Below are 19,251 nucleotides of genomic sequence, written 5' to 3'. Positions count from 1 at the left end.
TCGAAAACGGTCTGGCGGGCAAATGTACGCTGGAATCCTGTCCGCTCGGCTGTACAGACGACCGAACATGTCTGCTGAAACTGGTCCGCGGACCAGTTTCAGCAGACGTGTTCGGTCGTGTGTACGGGGCCTTAGGGTTAGGTTCAGAATTCAGAATGCAAAGAAAAACCCACAAATAACGTCATTTGAAATACAGGACTCTCTGAAAACATGTGGTGTGGCTGTTTCAAGATGCACAATAAGGAAGCACTTGAAGAAAGATGGACTTGCATGGTCGTGTCGCCAGAAGAAAGCCATTACTATGCAAATGCCACAGTAGCCCTGCCTACAATACACCAAACTGCACAGAGACAAGCCTTAAAGGGGTTGTAAAGGTTCTTTTAAGCTAGTGCGTTGTTGGTTCACTTACCTTTTCCTTCGATTTCCCTTCTAAGTGTTTTTTTTCTTTGTCTGAATTTCTCACTTCCTGTTCCTCCTCAGTAAGCTGTTCTGACTGACTTTCCACCGCTCGGATGATGGGGGCAAGCTTACTGAGGAGAAACAGGAAGTGAGAAATTCAGACAAAGAAAAAAAAACATTTAGAAGGGAAATCAAAGGAAAAAAAGAGTAAGTGAACTAACAATGCACTAGCTTAAAGGAACTTATTTAGAACATAAAAAAAACCTTCACAACCCCTTTCTGGCACAATGTCATTTGGAGTGACAAGACCAAAATTTAGCTTTTTGGCCACAACCATGAACTCTACATTTGGAGAGGAGTCAAGTCCTATGATGAAAGGTACACCATTCCTACTGTGAAACACGGAGGTGGATCGCTGATGTTTTGGGGGAAGTGTGAGCTACATAAGCACAGGAAATTTGGTCCAAATTGTTGGCAAGATGAATGCAGTATGTTATCATAAAATACTGGAGGAACATTTGCATTCATCAGCCAGGAAGCTGCGCATGGGACCTACTTGGACATTCCAACATGACAATCATCCAAAACACAAGGCCAAGATGACCTGTCATTGGCTACAGCAGAATAAAGTGAAGGTTCTGGAGTGGCCATCTCAGTCTCCTGACCTCAATATCATTGAGCCACTCATCCACAAATATCACAAAAGACTTCAAGCTGTCATTGATAAAAAGGGCAATAACGGGGGTATGTAAACTTTTGATTAAGGTCATTTTGGGTAGTTACTGCTATTATGATTTTAAAAAGAGTAAACACAGTTGATTGATAACAAATGGCTTCAGCCAAACACTAACCATGGAGTGAAAGAAAAGTTTGTGATGATTGCGGTGTCCACAGTGCGAACCACCCTGTCCCTTTCCACAGGCTTACCACAAACAGTAGTGCAATGTCAATGTCAGTTTAGGTTCATCTGGATTGAGTGAATTTCTCCTGATTGCTATTGTTTTCCCCTGATAAACAGGTGATGGAGGTGTGACAGATGAGTATGTCAAGTCAACTACTGGTAAGAAAACTTAGGGCTAGTCCAGACATGTGGCATCCCTTTCCATCCCTCTAAAAGATATTCCCAGTGGATCCCTTTCAGAAGGAGTCTGGCTAGGAGTCAATAGCTTGTTTTAACGTTGAAAAGGGTAAATCGCAATGCCACAAGGGCAAAGTGGTTGCTAAGTGGCCCCAATAGCTTGAATTGGTTGCAGTTGGCTCCAGGGGGAATGTGTACAGCCCTGATTGGCTTCACATCCTTGTTTAGGTGGGCAGTAAAACTGTGGCTCACCCACCTACTTTTACCACACCCTGGCCATCCATGTGAATGTGTGCTAAACCTCTTCACTCAGTCAAAAGTTCATGGAAGTGAAGCTTCTTCTGTGCTTGTAGCCCATGATACTAAACACATTTGCACCACATGAACTGATGTAAAACAGGTTTGAATGTTCTTTAAAGTTTATTTCCAATTTTGTGGTTAAATTTGATAACCCCGTTATATGTTTGTTGTGTGTTCCCAGGCACACAACATACCTAAAAGATTTTTTTTTTATATATTTCTTGTATTAAAGCTGTTTCTTGGGAGAAGGTGTTATGGCAGACTAAAAAAAATTCTGAACTAGGTCAGAGTGATTGTGCCCCATGTGACAATGCTAGGCCCTGCCAGTGTGTGGGTATAGGCAAAAGGCACAAAGTAGTCTCAAAGTTAGAGTTGAATAAAGAAGAACGGCTTGTCAGTGTTCTCTGGATTTCGTAATGGCAGATCAGGGTTTGGAGACTTCAAAGGATTTGGGTGGGAAGAGGTCCTATGTCCAGGTCTTACTGGAGACTAAGGATGAGCTCCGTCGTGTTCGCATAGAACACGTGCAGAGCCCGCCAGGAAGTTGGCACCCGCGCTGCGCTAATCACAGGCAGCGAGACATTGTCCGATGCTCGGCTGCAGAGATCGGGAAATGTCTGCCTGGCTGTGATTAGTGCAGGGCGGTGCCGACTTCCTGGCGGGCTCTGCACGTGTTCTATGCGAACACGCCGGAGCTCATCCTTACTGGAGACCCGCAGGCTGTGTGAGTGTGAAGGTGTACACTCGTTAGAAGCAAGGACCTGACCATAGTGCAGTGCTTCCATCAGGAGACAGGCATAATCCCATAAAGAGAGGTGATCCACTTAATGTTGGAGAGATTCTCCACCCACAGGACTGGGAGAGTCGGGACAGCTGAGTGAGTCTGGAGGACTGGGAGAGCTGACTTGACTAGGGAGGGATAGACCCTGGGGTACTAGGAGATCCCCTATTGAGAGGCCAGGAAGTGAGAGTGCATGCAGGTGGCTGTTTTAACTAAAGGCTGAGGCCCCTTTTTCACACTACTGCGACTTCAAAGTCGCACAAATTTACCGCGATTTCAGGGAATGCCTGTGTAAGTTGCATCAAAAAAATCGGACCAGTAGTGCAGGGACTACTTTGAAGTCGTACTAATATGAATGGTTGTCATTGGAAATCATGGGAAACGACTTGTCATGCTAATTTGCCATCACAAACTGTGGGACAAGTCGTATGAGTGTGAAAGGGGCATGAGTGAGCTAGGAGAGCTGGGTATGAAGGATCCTGACCAGAGCAGAGGAGCTGCTGAAGAGAAAGCTAAGGGGCTTGGCATTTTCGTTACCCGTTTTGTAAGTGAAAATGTGGCAAAAATGTGTTTCTGTGATCTGCACATTAATTTTGTTTAATAAAAGTCGGCTGTCAAGCCCTTAACTACATTTCAGCCTGCTGTGGACTGAAAGGCATGTACCACTGAGTTAAGTAACCCCCATATCACACCCAACAGAAAGGCGAAGGCCGGCCATACATGGTTCAAATCATAGCCGATTCAGCAGGAACTGGCCGAGATTTTAACTGTAATGGGCAGGCTGAATATACCAAGTTGGTCGATCGATTAACTTGGGTACAATTAGCCTGCTGGATTCTCTTGTAATTGATCGCTAGCCGCTAGTGATAATCACTGTCTTCTCCCAGTGAGGACAGCTTTCCCTGCCTGCTGTGCATGGCCGAGCTACCTTTTCATTAACATACAATGCAAGAAACCTAGCACAGGGCTCGACAAATCCTGGTCGCCAGGTCGCCATGGCAACTAGAAATAGGGTCCTGGCGACTTGGCTTGGAAGGGGGGGCGCCATCTGGTGGTGAGCCGTTGGTATTACAAGTTATTACCACCAGATGTGTAAGCTGGCGCCATCTGGTGGTGGCCGTTGGTATGACAAGTTATTACCACCAGATGTGTGAGCTGGCACCATCTGGTGGTGGCCGTTGGTATTACAAGTTATTACCACCAGATGTGTGAGCTGGCGCCATCTGGTGGTGGCCGTTGGTATTACAAGTTATTACCACCAGATGTGTGAGCTGGCGCCATCTGGTGGAGGCCGTTGGTATTACAAGTTAAGCATTACAAGTTAAACAGCAATTCTAATGTAATTTTTCTGCCATTTTCACTGCCATCTTCTTCCCTCTAATTAGAACCCCCAAACATTATATATATTTTTCATCCTAACACCCTAGAGAATAAAATGGCGATTGTTGCAATACTTTCTGTCACGCCGTATTTGCGCAGCGGTCTTACAAGCGCACTTTTTGGGGAAAAAAAAATTACTTTTTTAAATTAAAAAATAAGACAACAGTGAAGTTATCCCCATTTTTTTTAATATTATAAAAGATAATGTTACGCCGAGTAAATTGATACCTAACATGTCACGCTTCAAAATTACGTCCACTCGTGGAATGGCGACAAACTTTTACCCTTTAAAATCTCCATAGGCGACGTTTAAGAAATTCTACAGGTTGCATGTTTTGAGTTACAGAGGAGGTCTAGGGCTAGAATTATTGCTCTCGCTCTACAAATCGCGGCGATACCTCACATGTGTGGTTTGAACACCGTTTACATATGCGGGTGCTGCTCACGTATGTGTTCGCTTCTGTGCGCAAGCTCGTCGGGACGGGGCGCGTTTTCTGGCTCCTAACTTTTTTTAGCTGGCTCCTAGATTCCAAGCAAATTTGTCAACCCCTGACCTAGCATAACCCTTTGTTAGGACAGACAATGTTCAATCAAGCTTACAATTGATAATGAGTTCTGCCAGCACAGTACAGACAGGGTTAATTATGGTAAACTAAGCTCCCAGTCTCCTCATAAATGAGTCTCCAGAAAAGCAGCAATTTTTAATGATATGCTATGGTAATGTGGACAAGTATAAAGTATGTATTATTCCAATTTACCTGCAAAGGTGGAAATGCACTTTAAAGAGGATTTCTAACTTAATCTTAAAATTAGCTGATCTGCCAGCCCAGACACATAATAACTAGTTGTCTCCAATTGCTTTCAGCGAGAGGCTTACTGTGTCTGTGGCCTTCTCCACGACTGACAGGTATATGACACAGGAAAAAGTGATGTCAGCACATTTTCATGAAAGCGTATTGACAGACTCACATGCTGCGATGTTACGCCCAACAAAAACAAACAAAATATTGTACACGTAGCCTTGAGCAAAAAGCACCTGTCTGGCATAATTCTCAAGCTGGCCTTACATGTGAGATAAACATGTGTGCTTACTTTGACCAAGTTGATCTGACACCTACCTCCAAGGCAGTTGGATGAGGCCTTTATGTCTGTCTATGGTAAATGTTAAAGCGGTGGTTCACCCTAAAAACTACATTTTCTTATTCCACTGCCCCCCACATTACAATCCGATTAAGGCTCTTATTATTTTTTTCATGCTGTACATACCTTAGTACAGCATATTCACCCGTGCATCCGGGTTGCGAGTCCCGCGGGAGTGAGCGTTCCTCACATGTGTGTGATTGACATTTTGCCCAAAAACGAGCTCCCCCCCCGTCGCGTAAGCCGCGTCACGATTGGCGAAAGGAGCCGAACGGCGATGCGCATGCACAGTATAGCGCCGACTCGCCGTTCGGCTCCTTTCGCCAACCGTGACGCGGCTTACGCGACGGGGGGGGGGGAGCTCGTTTTTGGGCAAAACTTCAATCACCGGCATGTGAGGAACGCCCACTCCCGCGGGACTCGCAACCCGGATGCACGGGTGAATATGCTGTACTAAGGTATGTACAGCATGAAAAAAATAATAAGAGCCTTAATCGGATTGTAATGTGGGGGGGCAGTGGAATAAGAAAATTTAGTTTTTAGGGTGAACCACCCCTTTAAGTCACAGGGTGCAAGCAAGGATATATTATCTACTCATCTTCCCTGGGTTAACACTCACCAACTTGCACACAGTCTAGGAAGTGTGACGGCTCGGGCTTCTTGCACAGCGTTTCCTCTTTCAATCATACCACATTTGTCTGTGCTGCCCAGTTTTGGAAATCAACATCCCAGGTCATCTAACACTTTTACAAAATAACAGCCAACTAATGCAACCATCTCAGCAAATGCTCCCAATGCAATCTTCCCCACCCCTAAGTCCCAGGGTGGAGCTTGGGGTCAGTCACTGGGTTGTCATTAAAAACTGAAGTATAGACAAAAATCAAAAACAACATATATGATACAGTCCGTCAATAGTATTACCACAGCAGTCTCACTGTTAGGACTATTGACAGGTTAAAGCTGAGCCCCACCCTAAAGTGGAACTTCCGCTCATCGGATTCCTCCCCCCCTCCGGTGCCACGATTGGCACCTTTCGGGGGGAGGGGGGACAGGATACCGGTCTTGGACAAATATCCTTTCCCACTTCTGGGTGTCCAGCCGCAGCCGTGAAGTCACAGCGGGCTCCCTTCTCCTCCTCTGGCCGCCAGGCTAATAGAAGTGAGGGGAGCGGGGCCTCGCGCATGCGCAGTAGGGTTCCCAGCGTGAAGACGAAAGGCTACACTGCCAGGTTCCCTTACCCGCAATGACGGCGGCAGTGTAGCCTTTCGGCTTCACGCCAGGAACCCTACTGCCGACATCGAGGGACAGCAGGACAGGCAAGTGTCCATTTATTAAAAGCCAGCAGCTGCAGTATGTGTAGCTGCTGGCTTTTAATTTTTTTTCCCCCGGACCTCCTCTTTAAAGTGGTTCTAAAGCCTAAAGATTTTTTACTTTAATGCATTCCCTGCATCAGTGTTTTGCTCTCCCTGTGCCTTTTGCCGACACACCCCCTGCCCAGCTTGGCGCAGTGTACTTTTGTCTTTGCATTTTATACTGGATTGCGCCTGTGCTCCGTTCAAGCTGCTGTTGCCACCCCCCCCCCAATCGCCAGAAGGGGTCTCGACCACCAACTCTTCAAACCCCTTATGCAACCAAGAACAAAAGTCATGTGATCACTTATTAAAAAAATAAATAAAATTAGAATGATATACATTTTCACGTATAAGTTTCGACACAAAAAGCAAAGTAATTCCGCGCTGTATGTAAATAGTGAGCAGCTACAAAACCAATAGACAAGTGGTAAAAGAACAAACAAAACACATAAATGTAGCGCTAAAAAGTGCAACCAATAATAAATACACTGAATTAAACTAAATATACACATATATCTGTGAATGCATGTGTCAATGAATACTTGCAAAAACAGTCTCTGTGAAGAGGGTAGTCCAATAAATAATGAGTGTCGTGATGGTGCTCTCTTATTCCAAACGTGAAAACCAAGGAAAGAAGAAGCCGTCACCATCTGGAGAGAGGCTTACCGGAAAGATTGAACCCTGAGGAACATACGTTCGAAAGGGTCAAACATGATGTGAATCTTGTAGGACCAAATCAATGCTGCAGCTCTCAAACAACCTCCGAAACTCCAAGTAGTATTAACCAAAATGGATAGATGGTAGAATCTTATATGGAGTGACCCACCAGAGGTCAAAAAGCAAGGCCAAACGAAGAGTAACCAGAAGAGAAAAAAGAAGAAGGGCACATAGTGTAATACTGTATTATGAAATACATTTAATGTACTGTAGGTAGGAACACTTACATTATATGATGAAATAAGCGCTGATCAGATAAAAAGCGGCAGCAGTGGGGTATCTGACGTGTTTCGCAGCCTCGTGCATCATCTGGGGTGTTCACGTATAAGTTTCGTCTTGCTTTTTTATATATATTTTTTTTAAAGTGTATTTTGTGCGTGTACTCGAGAGAAGAGCCGGACTGCAGGAGTTAGGAGTAGGCAGGCCTCCCCCAGAGGCAATCTGCTACCTTTCTCCATGCCCCGGGTGTGTATGTGAGGGGGTCCTCCCACACAGCCCACCCTACCTGCTCTGCTTTGAAGCCCAACGGGGCAGAGGGACTCCCTATAAGGGAGTGAGAGGATCTAGCCCGCTCAACCAGCCCCGTTAGTCCTTCGCCTCTCTTTTTAGAGACCGCGTGGTCAAAGTGCGTGCATGTTAACCCAATTTCGAGTGCGTGTAAGTGTGGTGGTTTTTGTGGGAGGGGGGTGGGCGTACTAAGTGCAGGCTTACCTTGCATAGCACACCCACCGGGAGCCGGGCTGAGACCACCAAACTCAAGTCACATGTAGCTGAGACCGGGATCCAAACCCCTAGCTGCAGAGGTGAATGGCTTGTCAGCGCAGTGCCAATCGCGTTGAGCCACCGCAGCTCCTTGCATTTCTATTTTAAACTGGATAGGTAGTTTATACAAGGTATTGGTTTACATATTTTTTTTAAACAATAATGTGGTGTCAGGATTCATTTGTTTTTATTATTATTTATTTCACCCTGTAATCTGGCCAGTAATACACTTCCTGGGTGTCTGCATTCTAGGTGACGTAGTAAAGTAGACATCTTTGGATAGCAGCATTGTCTAGGGGAAGGGTAGCGTTAGACTAGCAGATTTCTATGGACTTGTACAAGAAAATAAAGCTGAACTCCATCTTACACTTTATAAGCAGTTAGGTCCCTTTCACACGGGTCAATTGTTTTGTCCGTTCTGTTGACAGATGAGAAAAAAACAGACAGCACTGCATTTCTGTGGGAAAATGGATGTAAAACGGAAGTTGCAGATTGAAGAGCAAAACGTAATTTTTAATAACATCCAATTACAATATGACTTGTGTTGCAATTGTATACGCTATACAGTAATATCTTGGTTTACAAGTAATGCGATATACGAGGAACATTTTTTTTGCCTTGGTATATGAGCTTGTTCATGTATTTATACGTTCAGTAAAGCTTTCGGAGACACCCAGAGACAGTCCTAACTGGGTGGTGAGCACCCGGAAGTGATGTCAGCAGTTCCAGAGTGTCTCCGAGTTCTCCAGAAAGCGCAGAGAACCACCATCGCCCCTGAACCTCTGCCAACATATAGCGCTATATAGTGTACACCAGCGGCTTTACTGTAATATACACAGTGGCTTTACATGGATGAGTTCCAGACTCCTTAACCACTTAAAGACCTCAGGTGTTTTTCAGATTTGGTGTTTGCAAGACTAAAACATTTTTTTCTGCTAGAAAATTACTTAAAACCCCCAAACATTATATATTTTTTTTTCTAACACCCTAGAGAATAAAATGGCGGTCATTGCAATACTTTTTGTCACACCGTATTTGCGCAGCAGTCTTACAAGCGCACTTTTTTTGGAAAAAAATCACTTTTTTTAATTAAAAAATAAGACAACAATAAATTTGGCCCAATTTTTTTATATATTGTGAAAGATAATGTTACACCGAGTAAAATGATACCCAACATGTCACGCTTTAAAATTGCGCCCGCTCGTGGCATGGCGTCAAACTTTTACCCTTAAAAATCTAGATAGGCGACGTTTAAAAAATTCTATAAGTTGCATTTTTTGAGCTACAGAGTAGCTCTAGGGCTATAATTATTGCTCTCGCTCTAACGATCGCGGCGATACCTCACTTGTGTGATTTGAACACCGTTTTCATATGCGGGCGCTACTCGCGTATGCGTTCGCTTCTGCGCGCGAGCTCGTCAGGACGGGGCGCTTTAAAAAAAAAATTTTTTTTTGTTTTCTTAATTTAATTTTATTGATTTTATTATTTTTTACAAAAAAAAAAAAAAAAAAACCAAAATTTGTCATTTAAAAAAATGACAGAAAAAAAATTGTCTCTTTAAGAGGCTGGGCGGGACTGACGTTTTGACGTCACTTCCGCCCAGCAGAGCTATGAGGACGGGTGGGGGCCATCTTGCCCTCACTCAAGTCCTCACTCTCCAGGCGGCAGCATCGGATCTCCTCCGCCGCTACCGACGGCTCCGGTAAGCGGCGGAGGGCGCGGAAAAGCGGCGGGGGGGGCCCTCTCCCGCCACCGATAACGGCGAATCCGCCGCGGAGACCGCCGTTATCGTTTACACGGCCGCCAGCTGAAAACATGGATAACTCAGTTGTGGCAGCAGCTGCTGCCGTTACTGAGATATCCATGTTTAAAAAGAGGACGTATATATACAGTGAGGGGTCCGTAAGTGGTTAACACAGAGGTACAGTACAATATTCCCACTATGGTACCAATATGAGCTTTTGCTCATATTTTGAGAACATTGATATGGATAAATGGTTGTGGAACGAATTATCTGAGTTGCCATTATTTCTTATGGGAAACTTTGCTTTGATATAAGAGTGCTTTGCATCACAAGCATGCTTCTGGAACAAATTATACTTGCAAACCAAGGTATTTACTGTATATTACTTTTTTTTTATTATTTGCCAATTTTCCATTTAAGCCTTGTGTATTTGGTTTGCATATTTTAGTTGGTAAGGCTGGCTTATTTACTTGAATACACACCAGTAGATGCTCATTTGACTTATTACGCACTTTTTCAGATAAAGAAAGCCAGTCTAGCAATTGGGATGCCCAAGAGCAGGTAGAGCGCCAAGAGAAATGTTTTGCACAATTGTGATGGCATTTGTAGTCTACGGATTACTTCCTCCAGCACATAACAGAAAGTCAGAGTTTCCATATGGACTTGGAGTCCGCAGGAGCCTAGGCATTGCACTTATGATGCGCAACGGATCAAAAAACTCACGGATCGGATCGATCCTCGGATCAGGAGTCACGGATCGGATCATTTTCGGATCAGCAAAAAAAAAAAAAAAAAGGGTCCGTTTTTTCATTGGTCCAAAAAAAAAAAAAAATTTATATTTATATATATATATATATATAAATAATAAAATAATATATTTTTTTTTTTGGACCAATTAAAAAAAGGAACCTTTTTTTTTTTTTTGCTGATCCGAAAAAAGAGCACAATAGCAATTCACAGGGGTGGATTAAAGAGGAAGCAGGTGAGGCTGTTTGGGACTTAAAGTACAATCTTGATGTTTTTACAGCAAAAAATATATATATATATATATATATATATATATATATATATATATATATATTTTTTTTGCTGTAAAAACATCAAGATTGTACTTTAAGTCCCAAACAGCCTCACCTGCTTCCTCTTTAATCCACCCCTGTGAATTGCTATTGTGCTCTTTTTTCCCCCTTTCCCCCCCTCCTCTCACACCAGTGCTTCACTGCTAACATTCCCATTCAGCTTGCTAGAGCCCAGTGCACAGCGTGACACGCCTCCCCGGGGAGGCGGGGAGGCGTGTCACGCTGGGCTCTGGCAAGCAGACTGGCCTCCGCTCCGGAGCTAGGCCGAAGCCGGGGACTTTCCTAGGCCTAGGCTCCGGAGCGCTCCGCGGATCGCGGGGTGTGCCGATCCGAACGGGGTGGCCCGTTCGGATCACGGATCGGTGACGATCCGTTACACCCCTATGATGCACTGAACATGGCTGCAATGTTTGCAGGCTTCAATGCAAAAAAAAAAAAATGCACATTTTATTAAAGCGGAGCTCCAACCTAAAGTGGAACTCCCGCTGATCGGAACCCTCCCCCCACAGTATGGCACGTTCCTGCAGTCTACACACCAGCTGTGGCCAATAAGACGGCTCCCATTCTATCAGTTAGGGCCCTTTCACACTAGCGGACCGTTCGTCCGCTCATTACAAGTCCGTTAACGGACTTGTAATGAATCCCTATGGGAACGCGTCCGTTAGCGGATGGAGCATCCGCTAGCGTCCGCGTCAGTCGGGATCCGCTTTTCCGAACGGAAGAAACCCTATTTTTCTTCCGTTCGGCAGAGCGGAACTGATGCAGACGGACAGACGGTCCATCTGCATCAGGTTCCCCATAGGGGACAGCGGAGCAGAGACAGGGCGGTCCCTGCACTGTGTGCGGGGACCGCCCTATCCGCCGACAGCTGAGCGGGAATCCCCGCTGAGCCGACGGAGACACACGGAGCGGACCCGGAAACGGTCCGCTCCGTGTGAAAGAGCCCTTAGATTTGTTACTATTTTATGTTGTTAAAGCGGAGCTCCACCCTAAAGTGGAACTCCCGCTGATCGGAACCCTCCCCTCTCCAGTGTCACATTTGACACCTTTCAGGGGGGAGGGGGGTGCAGATTACTTGTCTAAAGACAGGTATTTGCACCCACTTCCGGCCACACAGTCTCGGGCAGACTGCGGGCATGACGTCACAGAATCCCCCCCCCCCCCGCCATGTTCTGGGAACACTCGGCTCCCAGTACACAGCGGGAGCCAAACGGCAGGCGTAGCGTGACTCGCGTATGCGCCGTAGGGAACCGGGCAGTGAAGCCGGAGCGTTTCACTTCCTGGTTCCCTCACCGAGGATGGTGGGGGCAGCAGAGTGACGAGCGATCGCTCGTCCTCTGCTGCGGACGGTGCTGGACTCCAGGACAGGTAAGTGTCCTGATATTAAAAGTCAGCAGCTCCAGTATTTGTAGCAGCTGGCTTTTAATATTATTTTTTTTCAGCGCACATCCGAGTGCTACAGAGGAGTACTTGAACACACACTGTTGGCATGCCCAAAACTTATAATAAGTCAGACTCCACCAATTACTAAAATATCACTTTCTGAACAAGAACTCTATTCAATGAGGCTTCTTTGACTGGTATGAGATCATTTACGTCTCCTTCATGCTAGATTCACTATAAAACACCTGTGCTAAATGAATCTGAAAGCTCATCAAACATTGCCAATTACCTGCTATTTATTAATATACTGTAAGAGAAGAGTCTTGATCATAGTGAACAGCAGTGATTCTAAGAATATAAAAAAAAAAATAAGGAAATTAAAAAGTTAAAAGGCATATCGGAGAGCCGTCCCTTATCTTCTAAAGATCTATTCCTGGATTACTTTGATCTCTGGAGCTGTCCATGGTTTTAGACACAGAGGGGTCAAAATCTGTAAGCAATATATACTGAATGAATCTTTGCCTTAAAATAACTAAATGTGTTATTTATCTCAGAAGCATGAAGTTTACTAAAAACATGCACTAATTCCCACGTATGTTGTTTTTGTTTTTTTTGCCGTATTTAAACCCTCACATATCCCTAATGAAGTGAACAGTCTCAGGTGATACACAGGGATGAAACAAATCTCCCTACATAGGTTTTACATGTAATGTACTGTTTAGATTTAGAACGTGCACCCGTTGGTGTGGCTTCTTGCCATACACTGTTAGACAGCCGATTGGGAAAGGCACACACCCCCCTCTCCACATAGGCAGAAAAGGAAGAAACAATGCAGAGCTGTGCTGTGAATAGACCACCTCTCTGCTAATCTTTTTATAGCACCCAACCCGATATAAAGTTCAGCCTAGTTTTATCACAGTTGATGTCCGAAATTATCAGGCTGATAACAGAAGAACAGAGCAGGAGAAAGCCACAGGACATAGTGCTTTGAAGAGAGATAAGAAAACACTGCAGATAAGTGCCCAGCTCAAATTTCATGAATCGGGTTTACATTCACTTTAAGGCATGTTTTATACCTTATTTTACTGCAGACCGGATCTCCAGCTGCAGTGGGAAGTGAAACACGTGGTGACAGTATTCCTATCAATCCTAAATGTGACAGTTCCAGATAAAAGATGATGGTTGTCAGGGAGCTGGCGCTCCTCTCAGAATTCCCGTCTGACAGGTGGATGTAAACATAGGGGTGGAGACAATATTTAAATGAGTTTCAAGGGGACCCAAATCCAAAAAAAAAAAAAAAAACACACAAAAATAAAAGTGGTATGAGGTACCCCCCAAATTCCATGCCAGACCCCTATCTGAGCATACAGACTGGCAGGCCAGGAGGGAGGACCAGTGTGCGCACCCCCCCCCCCCTTCCTGAACCATACATACCAAGCCACGTTTCCTTAACAAGGGACATATCCATATTAGACCAATGACATCACACAGGTGACCCCATCCCTTTGTTTACTTTAACAGCGGGGGACCCAGAGATGTCATTCTGTGTGAGGGAAAAAGCCAGGATCAGATTTCATCTATTGGTCCCCGCGGCTAAACTAATCAAATGGGGACTCAGAGATGTCATTTACTTTAGTGGCGGAGACCACTTTTCAGTAAATTAGTAGGGGTACTATATCGGGGGGGGGGGGGTGTATTGCTGAAGGGGGCTTCCAGAATCCAATAGTATCCCACTGGGTAATGGTTGGGGGGGGGGGGGTGAGAGCCTTGTCCTCATTAACATGGGGACATTGCTCTGTGCCAGGGAGAATCCCACCCTGGCAAGTTACAAACACCCCTATTGTGAGAATGTATGGTTCGGGGGGGGGGGGGGGCTTGTTCTCCCTCTTTACTGGGCTGCATGCTTGGATAATGGTCTAATATGAAATTGGGGGGGGGGGCCTCATGCCATTATTCTTTTGCCATTGGGTCCCCCTTAAAAAACATACCAGTCCCAAAGGCTTAGTATGGATTGTGGAAGAGCCTCCACATCATTTTCTTTTTCTAAATGCTGTCCTTGCTCCTCTGCTTACATTCACCTGTAAGCCAGGAATTTCTCCGGCTGACAGGTGAAAGTGCCGGGAAGGGATGAGTCATCGGTTGGTAAAATGCCAGCAGGTGCGGGCTCACTGACAACCAGCATGCCTGAGCTGGAACCGTCAGATCATTGTTAAATGTTTCAATTATTATAGTTGTAAAATAATAAGTGGCTGGGCCACGAGATAATCAACACATTTTTTGTTTTTTTGTGAATTTACTTTAATGTAATATCACATTTTCTATTTGCATTTCTAAAATTTCCCAGTATTGAATTAACACTTTACATACTAAATGATATATTTTCTATAAAATCAATCAAATCCAGTGACAAGGGAGGGAGGGGTGGGGTCAAGCTGCACTTTGTATGTCAGTAGATACTGACTCCTAGCCCCTCCCTCCTGTCGAGTGCCCCCACAGCAAGCATTGCTATGGGGGCACCCTAGCCGAGGTACAGACACTGAGCTGCTGATTGGCCACACCGCCTCTTTCTCCTGATAGGCTAACTGTCTTTGACAGCCATGGCGCCGCTACTGTGTCTTAGCCAATTAGAAGGAGAGTCCCAGACGGCCGAGGGACTTGTGGACATCGCAGGACAGAGAGGGGACTTAAGTACAAGGGGATTAGGGGGTGCTGGGGCTGCTACACACAGGATTTTTATCTTAATGCATAGAGTGTTTGTTTGTCTTTGTCCATGTGTAGAGCGGATCTAATGGGACTGATTTTATCATTAAAGTGGGTCTAAAGACTCCAGAGTTTTTACTTTTTTGCGTAAAGGTAATACACCTCTTCTGTGCAGCAGCCCCCCCCCCCCAAATACCTGACATAAGTGAAAACTTCTGCCCTACTGTGAGTAAACCAGTGTTAAAATAAATGATTAAAAAGTGGCGTTCTAAGCAGCAGTATCTAATAGTGTTCAAAGTACACAAAATATAAATGCAATAAAAAGTGATAAGCGCTCAAAACCGTGATACATAAAAAAAAATAAAAAAAAACATTTGCTGAGATGAGTATCCACCAAATACTTACCTGAGCCCCATCTCGAGCCAGTGATGTGCACAAGAACCTCGGCTCTCTGGGGACTCTCCCTCATTGGCTGAGACAGCTGTGAATCCCAGCCAGTGGGCCAATGAGGAGAGGGGGGGGGCAAGGCCGATTTACAGCTGTGTGTGTGTGAATGGATACACAGAGCCCTGGCTCAGGAACAAGCCTGCTTGAGTGCCCCATTGCAAGCTGCTTGCTCTAGGGGCAGGAGGGAGGGTCTAAGAGCACCAGCGGGGGACCCAAGAAAATTAGGAGGATCGGGGCTACGCTGAGCAAAGCCACTGCACAGAGCAGGTAAGTAAAACATGTTTGTTATTTAAAGAAAGAAAAAAGCCTTTAATATCACTAACAATCAGCAGCTGCACTTGCAGGGCTCTAATGAGGAAAGTGGCAGAGTCTGCATTCCTTTAGATGTGATTATCTCACCATAAGCCCTGGTTCACACTGAGCTACGGGAATGAAGCCGATTTCACTCCCGGGTGTCAGTCCCGATTTCAACGGCAATTTCACAGACATCTGTGCGGGTTTGTGCACAGATGTCAATGAAAATTGCAACCTGAAATCGCAAAAAGGAGTACAGAAACGACCTTTTGAAATTGGTGCGGCGCCGCAAATGCAGCATCACACCGATTAGGATGGTGCCATTTCCGATGTTCTGACGAGAAATGCCCCCTATCGAATAATGCCCACCATGTACTGCGCAAAAGCAAAGCTTGCATAGTACGGAGCCGCCGAACATTGGAAAACGTTTCCGATGCTCGTGCAAGTCTGCAAGGGGCGGACTTGTTCATTAAGGGGCGTGTGTGAGGGGCGAATGGCAACAGAAGGGGGCGTATTTTGTAATGATGGCCAGTGCTGTTAAGATGGGGGCGGAATTTGTGACAAAACACATCTCCCCTATAGGTCTGCTGTTCTTCCTACACGTGTTGCCCCTCACATACGCCCATCATGAATACATCCGCCCCTCACACACACGCCCATCCCTCACACACGCCCATCATGAATACATCCGCCCCTCACACACACCCATTATGAATACATCCGCCCCTCACACACACGCCCATCCCTCACACACGCCCATCATGAATACATCCGCCCCTCACACACACCCATTATGAATACATCCGCCCCTCACACACACGCCCATCCCTCACACACGCCCATCATGAATACATCCGCCCCTCACACACGCCCATCATGAATACATCCGCCCCTCACACACACGCCCATCCCTCACACACGCCCATCATGAATACATCCGCCCCTCACACACGCCCATCATGAATACATCCGCCCCTCACACACACGCCCATCATGAATAAATCCGCCTCTCACACACGCCCATCATGAATAAATCCGCCCCTCACACACACCCATTATGAATACATCCGTCCCTCACACACGCCCATCATGAATACATCTGTCCCTCACACACGCCCATCATGAATACATCCGTCCCTCACACACACGCCCATCATGAATACATCCATCCCTCACACATGCCCATCATGAATACATCCGCCCCTCACACACACGCCCATCCCTCACACACGCCCATCATGAATAAATCCGTCACTCACACACGCCCATCATGAATACATCCGTCCCCTCACACACACACGCCCATCATGAATACATCCGTCCCCTCACACACACAAGCCCATCATGAATACATCCGTCCCTCACACCCACGCCCATCATGAATACAACCGCCCCTCACACACGCCCATCATGAATACATCCGCCCCTCACACACACACACACACGCCCATCATGAATACATCCGCCCCTTGCAGAGTTGCATGAGCATCGGAAGCGTGTGGCTTGTGCGCAGGTGCCGTGTACAGCTGATTCTAAATCACGACGTTCGGACACTTTCGGCGCCACGCCTGCGCAGTAACGGACGGGCATTATTCGACTGGGCATTTCTCAACACAATACCGGCAATTGCTGCGGATTTGACATGTCAAAAATGCACCAACGTGAACCAGGGCTAATTATTTTTTTTATTTTAGGGAATGCCTGAAATCTGACATGTATCTTACTACAGACTTCTGGGGAAATGGATGAGCCAATCGCACAAGCAGGAAATGACATATGTGGGAGGAATCTCCAGATTACATTTTAAAGAAAGTAAACTGAAGCTGCAGATTGAAAAGCAAAAGGTCATTTTTGATAACATTCAATTACAAGATGACTTGTGTACCAATTCAATTGTATACGCTATATTATTATTATTATTAGTTTGCAATTTTTTCCCCATGAAAGTGCCCTTTAACCCTACACGGCATATGAGGAGGCAAGCCTGCAACCGCGGCGGAGAGCACCTTAGACTGGCCATACACAACTGAATTGTACAATCTTTACCAAGTGCAGTCGCTGCAGATATGAGGGGAAGCTCTGCTGACTTGATCATCCAATCATGTGCAAGCTAAAATGCTGTGTAATATAAAGACACATTCAATGTGAAGTCAGGCTGGTCCTTCTAGTCATAGTTGATGGCAGACATAAAGAATCCTTTAGGTGAGGCGTTAGTGCCGGACCTACCCCCGGGATGGACAAGGTAAGTATCCCTGCATCCCTAGACCAAGGATCATTTAACCCTTGAGTCTCATTCCCAGAGCCCAAGTTCTTCTCCTATTGGATGACACTGTATGATGATGATATTAGATTACAGGTATTGTTAGCTTTGTTTTATTTTGCAGCCCAATAAGAAAGTGCTGATCTGCCACCCTCACCTGCAAAGTGTCCCTGGGAATTCAATGAACATGTTACCAACTATAGCAGGGTCCCCTGATCAGCCAATCACACACCAGCTAGCATTCTCCAAGTGCAGGTGTGGGGAGATGACTGAATGCTGTGATTGGCTGGTATCTGAGGGGGAGCCCAGTCAGACAATGGAGAAGGTGAGGGTCTTACCTGGAGCTCCACAGTCCGCACACACAGTATTGCCAGGTTTCTGGGCCAGCTCCAGCAGGGCTCTCTTGTTCCTTTCTTCCGCCATGGTGTAGAGCCGTGTCCTTTTATCTTCCTGTTATCTCCTCCTCTCTCTCTCTCTCTCACACAGGGAGCCAGCAGGGGGGATTCACGTGCTCCTCATGGCTGCAGGTGCCTGCTCCTCCGTCTGTACAGCACTCTTCTGCTCCTCTCCACACTCCGCTCCTCCTTTCTCTCCCATTCAAACTGGACTCGGCATTTTTTTTTCTTGTTGCAAACCAATGACTTATTCTGGTTCCGCATTCCTCCAAATATTAAGAAAGTAATGTGCCGATGTGCTGCTCACGGGCGCCGCCCGCTGTCCGCTTTGGGGTAGTGCAGGCGCCGGACTCCCAGGCAGCTGTCAGGAGCTCGTTGACATCATTGTTATTCCCTTATAAGGAGCGGGGACTTCCCAGACGCCCCCAGTGACAGGGTGTCAGATCACTGGGAGTTCCCTTCCTCCTCTGGCAAAAATATTTTGAAGTCAAGTTATTGCATGAGGATAAAGAACAAACAATAAAAACAGGTGCAGCAAGATTGTTTATTTTATTTATTTGTCCAATGTAAACTGAAAAATAAATCCTAAGGGCCAGATTCATAAAATAGATACGACGGCGTATCTCCTGATACGCCGTCGTATCTCTGAGATACGATTGTCGTATCTATGCGACTGATTCATAGAATCAGTTACGCATAGATAGCCCTAAGATCCGACAGGTGTAACTGTGTTACACTGTCGGATCTTAGGCTGCAATTCTAGGCCGGCCGCTAGGTGGCGAGGCCATTGCGGTCGGCGTAGAATATGCAAATGACTAGTTACGGCGATTCACGAACGTCCGCTTTGCCCGTCGATGTAAATTTACGTCGTTTCCGTAGCGATACGCGTCGTAAAGTTAAGGCTGCCTCCTAGGTGGTCTAACAATGTTAAGTATGGCCGTCGCCCCTGCGTCGAAATTTTAAATATCACGTCGTTTGCGTAAGTCGTCCGTGAATGGAGCTGGACGCCATTTACGTTAACGTCGAAACCAATGACGTCC

The 19,251-nt window shown here is 45.9% G+C and overlaps 1 protein-coding gene across 1 annotated transcript in view; it reads right to left on the bottom strand.

The window, feature by feature from the left end:
- The window catches only part of ADAP1 (ArfGAP with dual PH domains 1), a 274,571-nt gene extending 256,085 nt beyond the window's left edge, over window positions 1-18,486 (bottom strand). Inside the window, 1 exon segment of the mRNA XM_040356762.1 lies at window positions 18,155-18,486. Within this exon segment, the coding sequence (XP_040212696.1) occupies window positions 18,155-18,239 (85 nt within the window). The 5' untranslated portion in view covers window positions 18,240-18,486.
- Between the last annotated feature and the right edge of the window lie 765 nt (window positions 18,487-19,251).

Source organism: Rana temporaria, chromosome 6 (assembly GCF_905171775.1).
Source record: "Rana temporaria chromosome 6, aRanTem1.1, whole genome shotgun sequence".
Classification (NCBI taxonomy): domain Eukaryota; kingdom Metazoa; phylum Chordata; class Amphibia; order Anura; family Ranidae; genus Rana; species Rana temporaria.
Note: the sequence above shows the minus strand (reverse complement) of the source record. Positions and strands in the feature narration are given on the sequence as shown.